Source organism: Eucyclogobius newberryi, unplaced genomic scaffold, assembly GCF_026437365.1.
Source record: "Eucyclogobius newberryi isolate DKJ021-1_F unplaced genomic scaffold, fEucNew1.0.hap1 SCAF_3, whole genome shotgun sequence".
Classification (NCBI taxonomy): Eukaryota; Metazoa; Chordata; class Actinopteri; order Gobiiformes; family Gobiidae; genus Eucyclogobius; species Eucyclogobius newberryi.
In genome coordinates this window covers 6,971,998-6,994,404 of record NW_027315945.1, presented here as the reverse complement: position 1 = coordinate 6,994,404, position 22,407 = coordinate 6,971,998, and the positions used below count along the sequence as shown (strand labels likewise).

The following is a 22,407-nucleotide window of genomic DNA, read 5'->3' as shown; positions in this document are numbered from 1 at the left end:
CGAATAAGTTGAGGCCCAACACTGCCATTATCAGGAGGTCCCGCCCAATGGGCAGGGCCTACTCAGAGTAGGATAAATATCGATATTCAGAGTGAGAATGACTCTTGGATGAGAGTCTAAATGGATTGTTCTTCTAAAAACCAGTCCAAAGGACTACAAATGAGTCTTTTTTCTACAATGGAACACTCCAAGAGGAATGAGGGACTGACACTTCAATTTAATAAACAATTAAAATTTCCGCCAAGGGTTAGTGCTGAGTTGCTAAACCTTGCAAGTGAAATGTAATGAATAGGGAAAATTAGCTTGTGCAATATTTGGTGCATTAATATTTACAGAACAGATTGCTCGTTACAATATTCTCATTTACATGTATGATGCTCCAATTTTTGTCATGTTTAGGATTTTCTTTAGAATCAATTCTAGCTTCAACACTAATTTTAGTTATCGATTAGTATCTGATTTTAAATACTTTTGACAACTCTAATTACATGTAGCAAACTGAGTCAAGTTCTTTTGGCAATCGGCCAAGTTGTATTGTATTGTATTGTATCGTGGATCAGGATACTGCATGTATCGTGAGGTACTAGGCAATACCCAGACCTCCCAAGCTGTATAGCAAAAATATTAATTTTAGCTCTCGAATTTCAAGCCCTGAAATATTGCAATTGACTAATTGAAATGTATCCAAATTTAAGGGCAAAAACATGTACCCTCTCTAAGTGAAGTCTATTCTAAACTACATAGTATTTTTTTTCTTTATAGACAACACCCTAACCTGAATAACAGAATTGCTCATTACAACCAGTGAAACTGCCATTACTTGAAGATAAATCTCAGCACCAGATCACTGATGGTGAGGTGTATCCTTCGCACTTCTCCTTTAATCCCTCACATATCCTGGATTAACTCGGCCATTTTGTATTCCAGCGCGGTTTCTCATGTGTGGGAGAGTGTAAACAGAGCGGGATCAACAGGGCCGGCGTGAGTCATCCAACACAAGTGCTACAGCTGTAATAATCTCAGAAATCACTGGAAAATCCCATCTCCAGCGCGCCGCCCCAGAGTTGGCACAGCGGGAAAAGCGGCTCCAAGTGCCCGATTACAGTTTATTTGACTAAGACGTGCCACAGTAACATCTGCGGTGAAATTAGATCAGCACATTAAAAACACAAATAGGAGGCTACAATAATAACTCGCCATCAGCAGGAAAAACAGAGTCCATGAGGACACTACCAGAAGACTATCACATCTGTGGGTGTAGCAGAAAGGCATAAAGTGGACTGAAAGTAAGTTGTGAAATAAAATTAATTATGCTAATGTCATTTTTTATTAATGTGGCACCATGTTTTTGCAAGATAAATAAACAAAAACAAAAGACAAAGTGGCAAAATTATTGATTAAAAAATTGAGAAATTGTGTTTTCTTTGTTGTGACAGTGATTCTTGCCAATGCCTTTTTGTAGGGGTTAAGTCTGTTATTTTCCTTGTAAATTGTTCCACGATTTGTTCAACAACTGACTTGTAAGGACAAAAGATGCTTTCAATGCATTGACCATGGATTATACAAGAAGATTTACAACTAAAGGGTCAGGACTTAAAGTTCCACATTTGGTCCCCAGTGGCCAAAGACTGATGATCCATACTGTGAATCCTTCAAATATTTGTTTTTAAAGGGCTGCCACAGCTTAATTCAGTCTTGGAACCTTAAAACAGGTCTGTTTCACACCATAAGGTTTTCTATTGAGGTTATAATGGTAGAGACTCTAAAGCGTTAAAGTCTTTAACGTTCTCAAAAGCCGTCCGTGCGCTTAATAGTTCGGTGCGCTTAATATATGGTTTATTTCTGGTTGTGCTTACTGACCGCAAAGATATTTTGTGTGGTACACGGTGTATAAAGAAGATTTGGGACACGAGACGCCCATGCACGTCTAGCTTTACAGTACTCCGGAACCGGAAGTCCCAACAACATGTGTGCAAAGCATTCTGGGAACTGTAGTCTTCTGCTACACGCGGCGCACGCGGCGCTCTGTCAAAATGTAAACAACATTTTCAGTCAGGCACAACGCAGACACCTACCGGTAAATAAATGACCCCAAGAATCTTGGCTCAAGATGGCTCCTGCCAAGAGACCATTGGATCTGTTATATTATCGCAAGAAATGCGCTTAAGGGCTAAATTATCAGTCAACTGTGGTCAGAGGCCGGAAGGCCGGAATCATCACTGAACTGCCGCGTGGATCCGAGATGCGGCATCACACTGACCAAAGAGATTTTAGCACGGAGCACTATCGGCGCTTTCGCTGTTTTTACCATTATGCGCCCCAGCAGACATTAAACTGGGACACATGGGACGAAGTCTGTGCGAAACCTGGACAACCTGGACACGGGACGTAAAAAATCGAAGCTGTCCCAGGTAAATCAGGACGTCTGGTCATAGCTATGCGGGATGTACAGGGCGGCATTTGAAGGATTTGAGGACGAGGAATGAACTGAAAAAGTGAGTGTATTGTGATGTATTTTACATGTTGCAACTGAACGAGGCTGGGAGTTGTTGTGAATACGCTAACGTGTCTTTTAGCGGTAGCAGAGTGTGTTCTGTGTTTGTATTTTACGTGTTTACAAGTGATCTTGACTGAGAATTGATTTGGATATACTAACGTGTCTGTTAGCGATAGCAGAGTGTGTTTTGATGTTGAACAATGTTGATCTGGATGAGTTGAACGCGTTTAGTAAAGCTCAACTGACTCTGACTTATCCGTCTGTTTTGTTTATCTTTTGCGCTTTATCGTCCGGTGTGCTTTATGTATGGACCAGTACACATGGTACACAAATGGCTGATGGTGCGCTTAATAATCCGGTGCGCCTTTTCGTGCGCAAAATACAGTACTTTTGGGATATGGGCATGGGTAAATTCATAAGAAAGGCTTAGACAGTTAAGGGCCAGATTTTGCCCAGGGCCCTAGTTTGGACACTCCTGATGTAAAATAACAAAACAGAATTCATTCAATTCAACTTAACACCATATGTTTTATGGAAAACATTAAATTTGTATTATTAATTTGTGTTAAAGCTGCCTAGCAACCACTTTTTCTTGAACCAGTAATACCTTAATGTTGAGTATAAACTATACATGTATAACTAAAATTAAACTGCATGAGGGAAAATGTAGAGTTCTGGCATCAAGCTGATATTTTCTTTTCCCCTCAGAGAATAAATTGAACCATTTTCAAATTCTCCATGTGTGACTGTTTGCATGTGCTCTGCAGAAAGACCCGAGTCTAAATAAAGTGAACAGAGAGTGCTGACAGTTTGTGACGCTGTAAAGACAGAATACATTTTAGCCTTGTGGATGGCTTTTATCATTTGTTACCAGAGATTTGCAAGTTCTAGAAATGGTCAAGTTTACTTGGGTTCAACATTCCGTTTTCAAAAATAATAATATCCAAGCATAGAGAAACAAAGATCTGATGTTTTTTTTTTTTTTTTGGTAACTTTTTTGTGTCGATTTTAAAATGTACTATGTAACTTTTCTGGTCAGCAAAAGATGCTTAAGATGCTAAAATTTGTATATAATAGATAAATAATCTACTGATCTACCGCGGATTGTTTACAACATACAAAAAACACAAACTTCCATAAGATCAGTGGGAATAAGACAAAAAAGTATACATATTACAGTATATAGTAGATATAGCAAAAGTCACTACCACCACCTCGAAGCAAAGGAAAATAACACATTTAATTGTTAGGGGCTGTACTCCGAGTATAGATATAAAGCAGCTCTTAGGGTCAAAAGACCACTTTGTCTAAAATGCTGGCTGCATTTAATTATAAGGTATTTTACTCTATACACATAAGGAAGTGCGCCGGGAATATGCTAATGTCTGTTAGCTTTAGTGTGATTGAAAAACTCCGCTCTGTCCTTCTATAAACTCATCACAGAGAATTAGGACGCTAAGAATGCATTAGGAAAGTGAGAAATACAATATGTGGACCCGCAAACAATTTGAAATGAACTAATTCTGCTTTTCAACTTTTTTATACCACCCACCTCCATTTGTATTTGAATGAAAGTCCAGTAGAGCCAAGCTAAACACTTGTGGTTCAGTTTTCCATAGCTTTACATGGCACACGCACTGACTACATAAATAAGTGTGAGTGTTTTGACGTGTGTGCTCCCCTGTACCATCTCTGATAGTATTTCACACGCGCCCACAGTTTATTCCTCTCCGCCTCCACATTGCCTCCCCCCATCACTTCAATCTCTCACTTGGAGCAGGTTTCCATTGCTTTTGGTTCCGTGAGCTCAGATGATGTCACAACTTTCCAAAAATCCATACTCAGGAATATTTAAGCAAGTAAGGGTTTTCAGGATATTTCCAGGATATGAGCATAGAAAGCTACCTGCCAAAGTGTGTCCAAAAGAGGAAGAAATTAGTAAGCATCGATAGAACAAGCTGGCTCTATCCTGCAATAATAAAGGAGAAAATGTGGACCTTGATTGGGATTTTTTTAAATCTTGTGACATGCAAGCACATTTTAGCATATTCCTAATGCATTGAGAACATATCTCTCATAACTATAGAATAGATTTATCGAGAAGATATCAAAATTAAGTGAAATATTCAGTTTTGTCAATATCGACCACCTACTCAGCCCTACAACTTACACAATTGAATAACTGGCTTCACATTTTTGTAGTAAAAAAGTAGGTACTTACTTGCAATGCTATAACACAGGATTTAAATATTTTCAGCGACTTCTAATACATCTAAGTTGGAAGTAGAGAAATGCCTTGCTCGGTGTTCTTGTGGTGGACAGCATCTGTGGCCCGGATCTGGGTATGTATGTTTTAACTCTGTCTTGTACAGTGGAGCTGCCAGTGCACATCTCAAACCTGCTTTTGAGAGCCAGAGCATGAGTTACTCAAGTCCTAAAGTTAGTTTTGAAATGATAAAGAACTAAAGACAAAGTAGGCCTACCATAAGCGCCATGTTTAATTGTAATGCAGTACAAACTGCCTGAAGCTCTAGGCTTCATGTGCGCGAGCAGTTTTGAAAACGATCTTTGGCCGATTTAAAATTGGTCTCATCTCAATTAGAAACAGAGAAAAAGAGCTAATTAAACAAGATGTGTGTCAAACTGGCGCGCCGGACTGCAGAGCCTTCACAGCGGCAAAGCCAAAGTGGTTGATCTGCTTACAAATGTCTAAATCATGTTTTTATAAGTTCAACAGAAAGCATCAATAGTTGGTGGCCTGTAATGTTTTCTAGAGCCTGGATCTGTTCTGCAGAAGAGCAGAAGAGCAATCCCCTTATGATTGTGATACATGCAACATGTAAAATTAAATATATATATTTTTAAAATACGTCAGAAATTAGGGTTGTCAAAAAAGGGGGGCACCACTGAGCATTTCTGCTTTGGGCACCCAAATGGCAAGCAGCGGCCCTGATGTTCACACTTGGTTCAGGCGCAGTTTGAATTATAATGTCGATTTATTTTGGTCCTGTTCTAGTCCTGGATTAGTCCTGGTCTAGTACAGGTTTCCCAGTTGAGTTCTAATTTTGCAAGTGTGAAGGCACTTCACTAAGGCACTAAGTTTGTTATCTTAAGTTCAGGGGCAGGACCACACCCCTTTCACGCCCCTTCCTGCAGCTACACCCCTCCCTCCCATCCTCTTCTAATTGTTCTAATTTATCTCCTAGATGGGGGTATCGAGGCCCAGGAGCCTACAGCCCTCAAACGGCATCCATTTCTATACATTTGTGTTGTTCATGTTTCTCGCAAGCCAATAAACACTTTGCATTGTAGCTGGGGTTGTGGTCCTTGCTAGTGAACCACTATTACTGTTTATTTTCCACATTGCCCAGTCTGCTGTACTTATTAATTCAACACAAGTCCACAGGAGGCAGGTGTATATTTATGAGCTCTGGTTTAACACTGCAGTGCAACCTGAACAGCTGTAAGGTCTTTGTTAGAGAAACAGTCTAATTACTGTGAGACAGAGCAGTTAGAGAGCGCCTTCAGGCAGACAGGGCCCACACACAGCACCAGCACCGATAATGACTCCATTTACACACAGGAACACACACTGCACTCATGTAGACATAAGTACACCGATTACTTCTGAATTCAAATGATTTTAGCATGTATTGTGCAAAATGTACCTGTTTTATAGATTTCCTCCACATGTTGGTCTTTAAGTGATGGAAATAATGCCTGGGGTTATGTTTCTTTTCATTCTTGCAACTTTAGCAATTCCTATAATCTCTGCTGCTTCCCCTTTTTGAGTTAAAAGTTGAGTTGTATTTCCTACTGTTTCTATCCCTTCCTACTGTAGAACGGTATGACCAATCAGTAAGCTCTACTGATCCATTCTGCTTTCATTAAACTACATCCAACAAAAGGTTTAACAAAACTACGGTAAGTATTTATTTGAAATAGAAAATCACTGTCCAATATACCACTGTCCTCTGCTTGACCTCTAAATAAAGCAGCATAGAAATTATTGGAAAGATACTGTACTCAACAGTAGTTGAGCAAATTTGTCTTAGAAAGGCAATGAAAAGCATAATACCAACTTTTAAACTTTTAAACAAATCAGTAACGCAAAAGATTCAATACAATTCACAGACCACAATTTGAAACCCATGACTTGGCCCATGCTCCAGTGACACCCACCTTACTGAACCTGGTTTGTAGATGCCCTGCGTGGGCCTGGTTTACGGGTCAGCTCTGCAGCTTTACAAGGGAACTCCACAGAACCACTATAAAACCCTGGCGCTTTAAGGGCTGCAGTATATCACACTAGGGCTAGGGACCACTAACCACCTGTTTTTTTTTTACCTATCCCCAAACGTACACTCACAAGCGCCTGCCCACGATTAAACTTGAATTTTCCCTCAAGAGTTTTCAAGCGATTCTTAATTGATTGGCGCAACTTCAAAACTTGCCCTCCCCTGAAACAAAGAGCCCTGGATTGAAATATAAAGCTTCAAAGCAGCACAGGCAGGGCTGGACATGTCGGCCAGGATTTGAGGGAAAGTAAGAGGCGTTGGAGTGGGCCCCATCTGCACCCTGACATGGGCTGCACTGGGCCTGATGTGGTTCCATTTGAAAAGCGCCTAATGATTCTCTTAAGGAGGCGTCTGCGTTAAACTACATACTGAGCTGTCAAAGGAACACGGGCTGACAGCACAGGCCACAGAAATATCCCACCCTTCATTCTCTCACCTGGATGTTATCAACCCATTATAAGGAGTACCGGGGCAAGCACTCACCCACTATGTAATGTTTCTAGTGTGGAGTCTGCAATCTGCTTGTCTCCACCATGGATTTTTGGAAGCAAGTTTAATTAGTGGCCACAAGATAAATTCTACCATAGAACTCCAAAGCATTTTTTTGTGATCTTGCCATTAGGATTCTTTTTCTATTGCTTGCCTTGCTCTGGACCACCTCTTGCTGGCATGATTGGGTCATGGAGGACCTTGGTGTTATTAATGTACTTTTTGACACAATGATTTTAGTTACATTGAAACAAAAATGTGTACGCCTTAATTTAAAAAAGCTTAACAGTGACAAAACCCAGATTAACAAAGTCTAATTTAGGAAACTAACAAATAAAATATGCCCTTTTTACTCATTTACATTTATATTTTAATTTATATAATGTATATATTATAATTTATTTTGTATTTTAGAAACAGTAAATTAAGTCAGATAGAGGACCTTAGTGTTTTTGCAAAATATTTAGTTTTAGCCAATCTTGCAGTCTACTGTGCAATCCTAGTCAGGACTGATTGTGTGGTGCATATTTGTGTCATATTGAGAAAGTATTGCAAATTAACATTTCATGGCATAATACGCCATCATGCTTTCCCACATTATGGCTTTAAACTTACGTCTAACTTATATTACAGGTGTTTTTATTGCTAAAAGAATACCTTGAACATGCATTCTTACTGCGAGCTGACCTGCAAATTGGTCTAAAGAATAGAACGTAGCGGAGAATCCACCAGGAAAGTTACATAGTGCACCATTAAGCATTATTCATTTTGAAGTCACTTCATAATGTGGTAACTCAATACAATTCTGAACTGTAATTTGAGATGGGTTTTAAAATGTTATGTTGTGAAAAAGTAGATTTCTTGTGATGAGAACCCTTTTTGGCTAAACATCTCAAATCCCTTCACATGACAATGTTTGGTCACTCCTCACTTTGCTTAGCTGCAGCTGACCTGGGGTCAGCCTGGCAGAGATGTGGCTTCCATTGTGCACCTACAATTTGGTTCAATTAAATTTATGTTTGTAACGAACAAAATCACAACAGTAGTTGTTTCGAGGGGCGACAGTGAAAAACAGATTAAACAATGTTCATAGGGACTTGGCTATGTCCCAGCATCCTGTGTCATTAGAGCAATGTCCCAAGCTCCCTGTCCTTAGACCCTCCTTCGTGGCCAAGAAAAACTACCAAACCACTTTGGGAAAAAGTAGAAACCTGGAGGAGTTCCACAGTGAAGGAGAGATCCGACTCCCTCAGACGGACGTGAGATAGACAGTGGAGCTGGAGCCACTCAAAAGGAGAACCAGTTCTTCCAGGCAGATGAAGAACCGTTCAAACCCATACATTCCCATACATTCATCCATAGGCAGAGTAAAGGTAGTGTCTTGCCCAAGGACACAAGAACAATGTGAGGAATTAAACACTGTGTTATATCATTGCAGATCCTGTACCAGCTAAATCATAAAATCATACTAAATCACACTGAGTTATGATTTGAACTTTGTTTCTACTTGACTAAAACATTTTTGGCTCATCTACCCACATCTGGCAATTATCTACATACTTGATTTCATACTTTGAAATGATAATTCAATCAGCTCAGTTTAAAAGCAGCAGTGTCTGAACACCTGAATGGCACAGATGTGTGCTGATAAAAAGCTCCAGTTCTCTCCCTCGCTCGTGCAAACCTTCTCAGCCGGTGTGAATTAGCGGCAGACGGAGGTAATGGCTTCCAGAAGGAGAGCAGGCTGGGGATCACTGGGCTGGGGCTGGGACGCACTACGCTGGCGGGAAGGAGTCAGCCACCTTCTACAGCGCAGCCCCAGAATCAGAGGAACACCAATTTTATGGTCAATTGGGCTGTGCATCTGGACTGCCAGCCCCGGAGAGTCAGACTTAGCACCAGCCACAACACGTCAGACACACTGCAGACCACACCAAGGGTCAGCGCGCACAGGGAGGGAGAGGCATTATGCTATATAAAAATCTGCTATAACATCACTGTGTATAAACAATGTAACTGATACACCCTCTTCTGTGTGATCTTACCACTATTACACTTTACAATGGCACGTAACAAATCTTTCCACTTCCTTTTCGTCATTTTAAGTCAATACTATGTATTGGTTTCAGGTTTCATGAAAAAACGCACTTTAGAGTAAAGATGATCAATAATTGTGATATTATTATTTCAGTATAATATAAAAACCCATATAACTGCACACATTTTGGAAGCAAAATTGAAGGTGCGCTAACCCGCTTGTCTTAATGGAGATGTTGATATGCCTGGAATGGCTCACACCAGGTTGATGTGTGTAGCAGTCTATATCAACTTCTACAAATGTTTCAATCTGGAAAGGCTCTCATTGGAAGAAAACACATATAATTGAAGCTGATTACCGTAGTCAATGCATCACAACAGTGAAACAATCTTATAAATTTAGTCTTTGGTTAGCTCAATTTTGGAGAAAAGCAGTCCATATTTCAGCTAGATAGGCTGTCTGTCGACATCGCTATGTTTGTTTGCTTCTGCCCTGTGATTGGTCTCCAGCACCACTGGTGGTTCAGACCCAAACGACAGCAGCAAGAGATTCTCAAGAGACACAAATATCTCTTGTCTAAAAGCACAGTAGGAGGTAGAGCAGGGGTGTCAAACATCCGGCATCCAAAAAAAATAATATATATATTTATTTATTTTTTCGTTCATAGAACCGTAGTTACATCCGTAACCGTTTTTATCGCTAAAACTACACGTCCCACAATGCCGCTGATGGCCGTCCCTCCCCGGCTCCGTGTGTACTGCCGAGGGACAAGTGCTGAGGGAAGTAAGACGCGCGTTTGCGCACTTTACAGCACTTACGCACCTCAGAGCAGAGGTCTGAGCGAGGAAAGAGACATCTCATTTGGGAAACACGTGGAAGAAAGAAAGGAGACGGTTTTGTGGATGTTAGAGCTGTGCTGAAAGTGGAGCTAATGTGGAGCTAACAAGAAAACTAACTTCTGTGATGATGCTCTGAGGAAAACATCCTCTACAAACCTGGACAGATCAGCAGCCACAGGTAAAAACACAGGTGTAATAAAGTCTGAACATGACTGTGTCCACAATAATGTGACTGTGAACACAAACACAATGACCTCATTTGAGTCACTACATGAATCATTTGTCACTAAAATCAACTTGCTAGCTCATATTGAGTTTGAGCAGAAACATGTCTGTGATATGAACATTTCATATCATAAATCACATCAAAAGTCCATGTTCCTGTTCCTGCTGCTGCATGAATATGGACTCAGTCTTTCACCTGCTGCACATTTGTACAACAGTCTCCACAACTATTACTAGGCTGTAAAAAAGCTATTTATTTCTTATATTTTTATTGTTTTATTTTTTACATAATATTTGGCCCACGATTTGACAAAAGAGTTTGGTTTGATGGAACACTGTGGCTCATGCACTTATTCTATATTTTCAAGGCAAGAGGCGTAACTTAACCTCCTTAAACGCTCCACGTGTGTTTGTATTTAGTGGTGAGTCAGTTCAGGTGAACAGAGAACTACAGATGACTACATATAACTACACAGACGTGGAAATGTTACTTAGTACATTTAAAAGGTTTTTTAGATCTTGAGAAGTTTATTTTGTTAAGTCAAATACAATATTTTTCAGTTCCAAATACATACATACATTTAACAATATATTAAAAGTTTTGCTCTGTAGATCAACTCTGAAGTTGTAATGCACAGTGTTGGTGAAATTACAATTGTTTTTCTTAATACATTTCAGTTTATGAGAACAAACGTGTTTGTAATTTATTTTAATCGATCCAGTAATTGCTTCAAAAACAGCATAGGCTATATAAAGCTATTTATTTCTTATATTTTTTATTGTTTTATGTTCTACGTTATGTTCGGACCGCGACCCAGCCTGAGGGTCGAAATTCGGTCCACGGCCCAAAATGAGTTTGACACCCCTGAGGTAGAGCATTTAGCTCCCAAGCTCCTGTGTTTTGGAATCAGCTCCTGTCCATGTTAAAGAGGCCGACACATTCTCTTCATTTAAGACCAGGCTTAAAACGTTCCTCTTTGAAATCGCTTATGGTCAGGCCAGTTAGGAACAGAAATAAGAAATAATTGCCCTAGGAGCAACTATGCTATGGAACGTCTGGCAGCTTGAACACTATTCTCTGCTTCTGACTACTTTTCCTATCAACAATATTTAACATTTCATTGAGTGTCTGCGTAATGACGCAGACTATGTTCTACTGTTTTTTATTATTATATTTTCCATATCAAAACTTTGGCGCGTTTCAACTCCTTAACACTTTAACCGATTTCAACAAGTTATACCTCATTACAATTGCTTTCACTGTCTCATTAATGCTATTACTTTTGACATTTGAACAACTTGTACTTTTTGCAGTATTTACAAAAGTATCAGTACTTTTTCCCATTGAAATGAATGGGGCATTGAACACAATTCAGTTTTTCAACAAATATTCACCCTTCCACACTTCAAAACACTTTCAACACATTCAAAATTCAATAAATTAGTACATACACACATGTAGTACTCTTACACACATGTAGTACTCTTACACACATGTAGTACTCTTACACACATGTAGTACTTTTACACACATGCAGTACATTTACACAAATGCAGTACTTTTAAACAAATTCAGCAATTTTACACAACTAAACTACTTTACACAACTTCACACTTCAACAAATTAGTACTACACATATGTAGTACTCTTCCACACATGTAGTACTCTTCCACACATGTAGTACTCTTACACAAATGGTGTACTCTTACACACATGCAGTACTTTTACACACAAAAGTACTTTTAGACAAAAAAGTACTTTTTCCACAAATTTTGCACAATTACACTTCTTTACACAATTAAACTACTTTACACAACTTCACACTTCAACAAATTAGTACTTACACACATGTAGTACTATTACACACTTTTTGCTCGCCCAGCCAGACACTTGGCTGGGACAGACATGTGAATCCAGATGCTCCTCAACTGCCTGGAGAAACGGTCTCTACTCCAGATGATTGGTTCTTCATCTGCCTCAAAGAACTGGTTCTGCCTCTGAGTGGTTCCAGCTCCACTGTCTATCTGCAAATTGAAGCGAGTTCGCCTGTCCGTCCGAGGGAGTCGGATCCCTTCTTCACTGTGGAACTCCTCAAGGTTTCTACTTTTTCCCCAAAGGAGTTTGGTAGTTTTTCCTGGCCGAGAAGGAGGGTCTAAGGACAGGGGATGGTGGGACATTGGCAAGTCCCTATGAACATTGTTTAATCTATTCTCACTGCAGCCATTTGAGGCAACTGCTTCTGTGACTTCGGCCGTTACAAAAAAAAATGGAATTGAATTGAATTGAGAGTGGCATTAAATTAACCGAGATTGTATCTTCTCAATTAGAGGCAATTTTCAGGCAAAGCAATCTCGATGGAAACAAGCCGATGGTGTATGCTCGCCCTAAATGTTGAGTAGTAAACCTTTTAATTTCAGCTCAGTCTATACTAAAATAGGTGTGACATAACTGGCTGTTTATGTCACATTAACTTTACTTTCTGGTTTGGTTTCACAAAGCTGGTCACATACAAAAAGAATGGAGAGGCATAAAACCAAGTCAATAATCATGAATAATCATAAAATCGTGATGTTTCTTCTTACACTAAAATCTGATATTGTAACATCAGTATAGTAGATGAAATCAGTAGCTACTAATGACATAATTAGCTTACAAAATAAAATGAACACAATAAATATGTAGAACAGCACAAGAGAGTTGGTATCCTGCACCAGTTGCCCTTTAAAAAACTTGTACTCTTTGGGCTCGACTCTACTCTGGAATGGATTCAAACTTTCTTGTTCCAATGAGGAATCTCTTGTTAATTTATGATAATTTAATATCACCATTCTTGTTTCAAAGCAATCTTGGATAATGAGGCTACATAAGTAAATTCTCACAGCAGCACATAAATGATGGCAATAGTCTTTACCTCTGTGGCCATGGTCAAAGCAGGCAGCAGGGGTGCCAGCATGTTGTACCGCAGCATTGTTACCATGACAACACAGCGCAGCATCTCCAGGAACCCCGCAGTTGGTCTAATGAAGAAAACACAACCGGGCACCACTTTATATCATCGACTGCTGTGAAATTGTCTCTAAGTCTGTTAAATATGCATATAAATGCTGTATTGAAAATGCATGAGAGTTACAAAAGGAGATCTATTATCCAAAATGTACCATTATAATGATAATTAGCTCATTAGCTTTCTCACAGTTGTATTTTGAGTCAGTTTTAGTAATCCTACATTTTCCAACATTCAAGTTTTTAGAACAATACTGAATTTTACTAGGGCTGCAACTAACGATTATTTTGGTACTCGACTAGTCAATAATTTTTTTCCATTGGTTAACGAGTCAAATGATTATTTATACTGTACATACTAGGGCTGGGTATTGCCAAGACCCTCGCGATACGATACGTATCCTGATACAGGGGTCACGATGTATAGTTGACGATGTTATTCGTTAACTTGGGTTCGGGAGCAGGACCACGCCTCAACCTTTTACTTCTCCAGCAACCACACCTCCACTCTTCAACCACTCCTCTAATTACCCAGAAGGCCTATATATATATATATATACAGGCCAATCCCAGCATCTCTTGTTGTCTCTCAGTCAGCAGCGCGTTCGTACAAACAAGAACCTTGAGCCGTTTTCTTTCAGATTCTTTCAGTTTTGTCTCCACTAGTCACATTCCCCCGAGGACTCACCACCGCGTAATTCGACAGCCTCCGAACACCATCATCTCCTCTGCACGCGCCTCTCTCATGGACCCGACCTCCGGGCGTCTACACACCAACACCGACCTCTATTCCACAGCAACGGCAACCCACAGCAACCCACGCGCTCTCCTTCTCGCTCTTTTGCCCCTCATTTCAATCGGGCGCTACCTCAGCTCGCTGGAGCCAGGGCACGGCTCACCCGGCGCGCCACGTGCGCCGCTACGCGTGCCGCTACGCGTGCCGCTCCCACGCGTGCCGCTCCCACGCGCGTCTCCTGTGCGCATCTCCACGCAGGCAGACGCCACCGCACCGGGCCGAAGCCGGTGGGCACTTCTTTCAGACGCTATGATGATAAAATATCCACTTTTCGTCAGCTAAATCCTACTGCTACATCCTACTGCTACATCCTACTGCTACTTCCTACTGCTACTTCCTACTGCTACATTCTACAGCTACATTCTACAGCTAAATCCAAGTTACCTAACGGAGCAGTCACTGGGCACCGGGATGCTCAATCATCTCACATTCCCTCTTTCTTTCTCAGAAGAAACATCTCTCAGCGTACACCTCAATCCATCGTGCATCAATTGATGCATCGAAGACCGCTCAGAGCACTCCAGCCCCTTCCAACCCATTCCAGCTGCCATACGCACTAGACAGTCCTCAAGCTCTTAGTCTCCTTTACCAGGCATTCACATCATCCCACAGAATTATACCCCACTATCGTTCCGGACATTCTTTGGAGGGTTCAATCAGTCAGAAGGCACTTATTTAACACCTCTAGTAGATCAATAAGGGATATTCTACTATGCCGCACCTCATAATACTCTAGACTCTCAGTCTATTCTCCTATGAATCCGTCACCCGCATCGCCTATACTCAAGTCACCGTAATCAACCAACTCCTACTCTTGATTCACCGTCCCAAAATCCGATGCTCTACACTGAACTTCGACAATCGCCTCAATTCCTCCGCTTCGATTTTCAGGAACCATATAAATCGGACTACCCTCATATCTTTCATTCCACTCATTCTGAATCTCATTCAGCGCTCAATTAAGTTCCCTCATTCATCGCTCATATTGACTTCATTACTATCTGCAGCTCGTCAACTCCTACATCCATGCAAGTATTTCGCCTCGAAATTCAGTTTTAACGACCTTATTCACACCCATGTACTTCCGTCGACGACCCACAAACGCTAAAACTCTATTCCAATGCACCAGTATTATTCCTCGTCTCAGTAATGGACAGACTGCTTTAGATTCCATCCAGCTACTCTTCAAAGTGTCCTTGACTAACCAGCTCCTCTTCCCTCGTGCCACTCAGTAACGTTATTTTCAGCCAGGCTGAATCTTTGCGGGTTCTGAAACTGCTAGGCTGATTTCCTGAGACAGAGCCCCCATCCTGAGTCTTTACCCAGCCACCTCTCATCGATCCATCATCGATCCATCGTCGATCCATCATTGATCCATCATCGACCCTTCACCACTATTATCAATAAACATTATTTCGTATTCCATTGTTGTGGCGTGGTCCTTGCTAGTAAAACGATATATATCCCAATACATGTATATTCTGATAAAAAAAACAACCTCATTACGATATGTATCTCAATATATTTTTGAAAAAAGGGTCTTAAAAATGTACCATATGGGTAATGTTTTTAATTGTTGCAGCTATACTGTCTTTATTGTAAATTCATGCATATATGATCTACACATGTACCTTATTATCACTTAAAAAACTGATAAAAGCATAATATGTCCTTTTTCATATAGTTCTTCCTCTTGTCTTCTCAGGTGAATGTGACCAAACCGATGATGTACTGTTTCAAAAGCAATTCGACAACTCCAGATATCTTCTTAATGAGGAAACAACATTGTAAAATAAAATGTGAAAGGAGTCAATTTAGGTGCTAAGTATTACCTCTGGTCAATGATGAATCCCAGTGCAGTGAGAGTGAGCAGGATGTAGCAGGTCATGCCCAGGATGGTGATCTGAGACAGCATCTGCACACACAACATACAGCTTTAGAACACCAAGAGGAACAAACTCTTTCAATTTGCGTCCAGCTTAAAGGACACATATTCTGCATTATTGGCTCGAGCCATGGCATGGAATAAATTCCATGGAATGCAAAGAGTCATTGTTCGCGCCTGGCTTCTTATTAGCTCGAGCCATGAAACGGCAAGAGCTCTTATTTTCGCCTGGTTTCTTATTATTTTTATTCTCTGCCATTCTTCCACAACTCGGGCATTTTTGACCCCCTGAACATCGATGAAAAGTCCCCCGGCTCGGCCCCAAATCGCATAAAATGGAGCTTGCGAGAACGCCTGTCGCAACAGTGCCACCAAGAGCAAAAAAGAAAAAACATGAAACTCTTAATCTTTGGCCTAGGCACATGACACTTGGAAGTGATAGCGCTCCCTGTGATGACTAAAACACACCTGGCAGCATCGCTGTATGATAAACAGGAAGTCAGCCATGTTGAATCAAAGTGGCAAAGTGGTTTGACTTTTATTTTCAAAATCGTACTTGTTCAATCAAGCTCAAAACAACACTTTTTGCATCTAGAGACATTGAAATTTAATTTAAAAAAATAAAAAATCGGTCTCCGCGTAACACGCCCTCAAAAAAGATTTAATTTCCTGTTTTTTCAAGGACAAGTCACGCCTAATGGAATTGATCTACGGAGCTCATATTTCACTCACAATTGTGTTTTTATGGTCCGATTGGAAATAATTAATACCCAACAAATTTAGTCAAAACTCAAATTTACTTATAGCGCCCCCTACCCATTATGTGAAAAACTGCGTTTGAAACTCTGGGTTATATTCTCCTCGAGACGCCATGAAAAAAAGTGCACTACAGATATTGTGTATTTTTCACTATTGGCCAGCAGGGGCGCAATTAATGCCTTCACTTCCTCTTCCGCTTTATTTTGATGGAACATTTCTCTTGTCAGCGTTAGCATTAGCGGCCGGTCTCTGGTGCTAGATGACGGAGGTACAGGGAAGAGGGGGTGCAACTCGGGCATTTTTGACCCCCTGAACATTGATGAATGTCACACATGGGGATATAGACGCGATCGGCTCTGCCCGAACTCAAATAAAATGGAGGTTGCGAGAACGCCCGTCGCAACAGTGCCGACTAGTTCAAAAAAGAAAAAACATGAAACGCTTAATCTTTGGCCTAGGCACATGAGACTTGGCACAGTGATAGAGCTACCTTTGACTTCTGACCTTTGACGAGTAAAACGCACCTGGCAGCATAGCTCTATGATAAACAGGAAGTCACCCATGTCGAATCAAAGTGGCACTGCCACGCTTGACTTTTTTTTTTCCAAATCGTACTTGTCCTAGGTTTTTTGTCCGATCAAGCTCAAAACAACACCTTTTGCATCTAAAGACATTGAAATTTAATAAATATTCAAAAGAATGTTGATATTCTTTACGGTCTCCGCGTAACACGCCCTCAAAAAAGGCTTAATTTCCTGTTTTTTCAAGGACAAGTCATGTCTATTGGAATTGATCTACGGAGCTCATATTTCACTCACTAATGCGTTGTTATGGTCTGATTGGAAATAAATACCCATGTAACAAATTTACTCTATAGCGCCCCCTACCCATTGTGTGAAAAACTCAACATTATCTGATTTGTTTGAAACTCATGGATTATATTCTCCTCGAGACGCCATGAAAAAAATGCATTGCAGATATTGTGTATTTTCACAATTGGCCAGCAGAGGCGCAATGAATGCCTTTACTTCCTCTTCCTCTTTTATTTTGATGGGACATTTCCTCTCGTGCCGCATTAGAATTATTATTCTTTAGACTTTAGGCTTTATTCTTTAGACTTTAATTATTTTGACTTTATTCTTTAGACTTTATTCTTTCTGCCACAACTCGGGTATTTTTGACCCCCTGAACATCAATGAAAAGTCACGGGTCACCGAGGCTCTCTCTCTTTCTCCCTGCTCAGGTCTGCGTTCAGCACAATCTTGCAATTTGTCAGGACAAACTACTATTTGAATCGCAAACTATGCAATCATCAACAGTGAATTACTGAGCTTCGTTTGGTATGCCGCAAAACGCAGCAGAAAACATGGACAGGCGGTCGCGCGGGAAGGCTAGAGCCATCATCGCCGCTACCGCGGCTTTAATTTGTATTGTTATTGGCCCACTTCAGGAATTGAGTTAGAGAGGGTTTTTCCTCACACAAGGAAGACAAACAAGCCTTGCTTTCCCATGACACGATAATGCAGGCAGGTTTTCTGAGACTTACTGAGCAGGATTCATCAAACAAGCGTAAATTAAGCTTTAAAAATTCCAGACATGTTTTGGATGAGTGGAAAATATGGTTAAATGCTCCAAAAAGTCGTATAATAGTTGTGTGTCCTATAAATATTATTGTCAGCCTCTTAGGTGGTGATCACAGCCAAGCGGAGTGAGAGAGCTGTTACAAACCACAGGCCTGCTCCACTGTTTACTTGGTTTAAACATGTCGGACACTGGGCTGAGGCACTGGCACATGCACTATTCAACTCCCAGCATATGACTTACACTGACAAGCGTATCGAAAAGATGAGCCAAAATAACTCCCATTAGCGTCAAAGAAATTAGAAATAACATTTAAGCATAATAATAGAATAAATAAATGACAAAAATCTAAGACCGTAATGGTTAGCCCAAAACCCAATTTGTAATTGGACATTTAAAGGGGCTGTAACAGTAAAACACATTATATTGTAAAAGCAGTGCTTGGCATCTAATTATACAGTTCATGCGCTGTTGACATGCTAGTGTTTGTTAGCTTTACTCTTGGTTGAATACGGTGTATAATTCAAACCTTGGAATGTATTTGGTAAGTCAGCAATATCTTTGGACTGCTGCAAACAGTTTTAACTAGCTCTTTTTTTAGGTAAAGTGCCGTTGAAAGAGTCCAAGTTTTGGTTTAAAATTATATTGCCTTCTGAATCTACCAAATGTTCTAAATCTAGGTTTTACTCTAATTTGCCATGGTGACAAGCCTTTCTTCTATTCATAAATACTTAAAATAAATGAACAATACCCATATAATAATAACAACAACAACAACAACTTGTAAAGAGATGAGATTAGGCTAGTTTAATTCACAAAGCCCAGTAAAATTTTCAGTCCCACAAATATTACTTTCTATTATATATTTGAAGGCCTTTTAGGCTTTAACTAAAACCATACCAAAAAGCTATCCAAATGTCACATAAGAGTGTACCACAAGAAGAGGCTTGTCATTTTGTACCCATTAGATGTTATTTTCTAAAAACTGTTTGCAGCTGGAGAATGGATGTCCCTGTGGATGTGAGCGGACTGTCAACCACAAATCATCTATTTCTGAGTTCACATGACATAAGTATCAATGACCATTTATAGTCAACATGACCCAGGCCATCATCAGGGAGTGCTGCAGCTATTTGTCTGGAACATGACATCTCTCAGAGGTTCTTTTGCATTTGTTAGTGTGACTCTGATTTTGAGTTGAACGTGTGCCATGTACAATATATGATGGCAAATAAGAGGTTGTTTAAATGAAATAAAATAAAATTAGACTCCAAACCAAACAAAAAATTCACCTTGGAGGTCTGGTTTAAAACGATTGTAAGATTGAAAACACAGAAATAAAGCTATTTAGCTGGCTTGCATATGATACAAGTTTCCAGAGGTGTATAATACAAAGTCTTTGTACTTTGTTACTAGGGTTGCAGCTATCGAGTAATGTATTGATTCTTTCTTTGATTAATCGAGGGAGAAGCGATACCAGGCTGAGTGCAGTTTTTTTAACAACCTTAACAAGATACAATGTCGCAAATAAAATCAAAACATGTGTCTTATCTCCAACATTTACCTATTTACCACTAGTCTAATTAATTGTAATTAATTTAAATCCATAATTCAATTGAATACATTTTAACACAGTTCTATCAATGGTATGTTTACTTTTAAAAAAAGTATTTGTACTTTTACTAGTAGTGAACTTCAGTACTTTTACCACTTCTGCCAATTTCACACTACGAAGCATGCATGCAAAACATGGGGTGAATGTAAAAGTTCAGTTTTTCATGTTTCAAAGCAGTAAAAATCAGGTACAGCGCCTTCAAGTTAAGTATTGTATTATAAAAACAAAACAAAAGAACAATCGAACCGGATCTATATCTTGTCAGATCTTGGAAGCTAAGCAGGGATGGGCCTGGTTTGTCCTTGGATGGTAGACACTTCATCCACTTTCCTCTAGTGTCTAAATATGCTGGTTTATGAATGAGAATGTTGGGAGAATTAATACGGGACAATGGATCCATGCTTTGAAAATACTTTTGTGGTCTGGAATCATATCTTGTCTCCACGATTTCCAAGGGGCGTGATTGACATGGCGGCTTACGAGGAAGAAATTAAACAAAAAATAACATTGAGGACTGAGAAACTGCGCCAATTTCCGCAGAATTAACAAAAGGAGCACTCAACTCTAGACATCTGAGGCTAATTAAGTTATTTTATATATTTTGTTCTGAATGTTACGAGAATATGAGGGATGTCTTCCGCATTTGAGAGGGATGCGCTATAAATTAGCGGCTGTGGTTGGACCGTACCAGATTTCTGAGAGGTTTTGTTGACGCCCCCTTATGGTCCTAATTCGAGACACTTTTGCATATAAACAGAGTATAGAAGGGACTGGCTGGTCAGGCAGGGTTATGGCTCATATCTCAATTACTGTGTCTATCCCAATGAAACAAAAACAGGCACAAATGTCAATGCCTTCTCTGTTAAAATAAACTAGAAGGAAATAAGCTTTTCCTCATTCAGTGGTGCAATTATTCAACTGATTATTGTTAGACTTTTAGCAACAAATTGAATATAGAAAGTTTGTGAAGCTAACAAATAATGATATGATTCAACATTTGTGAATCAAAACTTTAAATATTTATTTAAAAAATGACCAAATTCTAGAATGTGAACGCGACCTACTGTGAACATTCTGACACTTGAATTTATTTAAGCAAGGATACTCCAAGATAATTTCTGTAGCCACCAACAAAACTGTTACGATGTATTAAAGCTGAATGAGGAAGTATGTTTGTAGACTACGAATACAGTCTTCTTATGTCAGCATTTATTTTAGATCGAAAGGTTATGTGAACTTCTCCCTCTTTCACAACCCAGGCCCAGCGGATACACAGCCTGAAGTATTAGTCACATGACCCCGCTTGTCACAGGGAAATTTAGTCAGTTTGTAGTTCGTGCTTACGACGCTAGGCCCAGGGGTCAGGTTTGTTAGCTCTGCTGTCAGCTAATCACTTGGAGCAGCTGCCTGTTGTTCTAGTGTCCCCCGGGAGGAAGGCCATCAACTCATTATCCAACTCACTACTGCAGGCTGCTGGTGTAAAATGTCAGGATTTTTTGAGTCAATTCAGTTGTTCAGCACCTAGAGGGGAGGAGCCGATTGTACATGTGTTGAAAGGGGAAACTGGGGGGCACCTGGAGGAAACCTAGGAGAACATGCAAACTCCACACAAAAGGGGGTAGGTGGGCACTCGAGCCTCAGTTGGAGGACAATACAGCATTAAAGGTGCCATATCATGCTTTTTTTCACGTTTCGTAGTCTATCCTAAGTGTATATTTGATAATAATAAGGGTTGTGCAACACCCTTAACATAATAGTTAAGAAATATCACCCAGACCTTGGACCCCCTCACCAACCCGGAAATGCAAACGGCTTGGTTTGATATTCGCCCCCACCCTTGCGAAGAGCGATCTGGCTCCCCCGCCCAACCCGTGACGTAGTCTCAGAGAGCGCGTGTGTGCCCCGCCCACCCCGGAGACGGTGGGGGTGTAAACAAACTAACTCAATAATCACGTTTTCGATTCTAGCGGCGGTGAAAGACGACGGGGCCGGTCCCCTTGTCATACGTTGCCGCCCCTTGGCCGTCACTTGTTGCGTTCCTTTGCACTGATAGAGCGTGGAAAGTGATCTCAAACGTACATTATGGAGCCCTCAGAGCTTTCAGAGTCCACAAACTCCTTGGATGAGCTACACAGAGGTCAATATTTAGAAAAGCTGCGATCAATCAACTCAAATCCATATTTTATGCCTAAATCACGACTCTTCCAGATATCTCCAAGCCCACTGGTCCCATGGTTCACAAGTCCCAATTTTGATCAAAGGCTCTACGGCTGAATAAAACTGATGTTATTCTACAGCGTTTATTCTCCAGCGCAGGCAGTGCGCGAGTCTGCATGCCCGGGTCACCTACACCGGGCTGAACAGCTGTCAGCTCCGCCGTG

The 22,407-nt window shown here is 40.4% G+C and overlaps 1 protein-coding gene and 1 long non-coding RNA gene across 2 annotated transcripts in view; both read right to left on the bottom strand.

Annotated features, from left to right (window-relative positions):
• Positions 1 to 22,407, bottom strand: part of LOC140373589 (uncharacterized) — a 528,683-nt gene that overhangs the window by 40,421 nt on the left and 465,855 nt on the right. The window lies entirely within an intron of this gene.
• The window catches only part of agmo (alkylglycerol monooxygenase), a 129,843-nt gene that overhangs the window by 12,125 nt on the left and 95,311 nt on the right, over positions 1 to 22,407 (bottom strand). Inside the window, exons 11-12 of the mRNA XM_072460158.1 lie at positions 16,019 to 16,101; positions 13,299 to 13,404 (exon numbers count right to left, since the gene is read on the bottom strand). Coding sequence (XP_072316259.1) covers positions 13,299 to 13,404; positions 16,019 to 16,101 — 189 coding nt within the window. The remainder of the gene's footprint in view (positions 1 to 13,298; positions 13,405 to 16,018; positions 16,102 to 22,407) is intronic.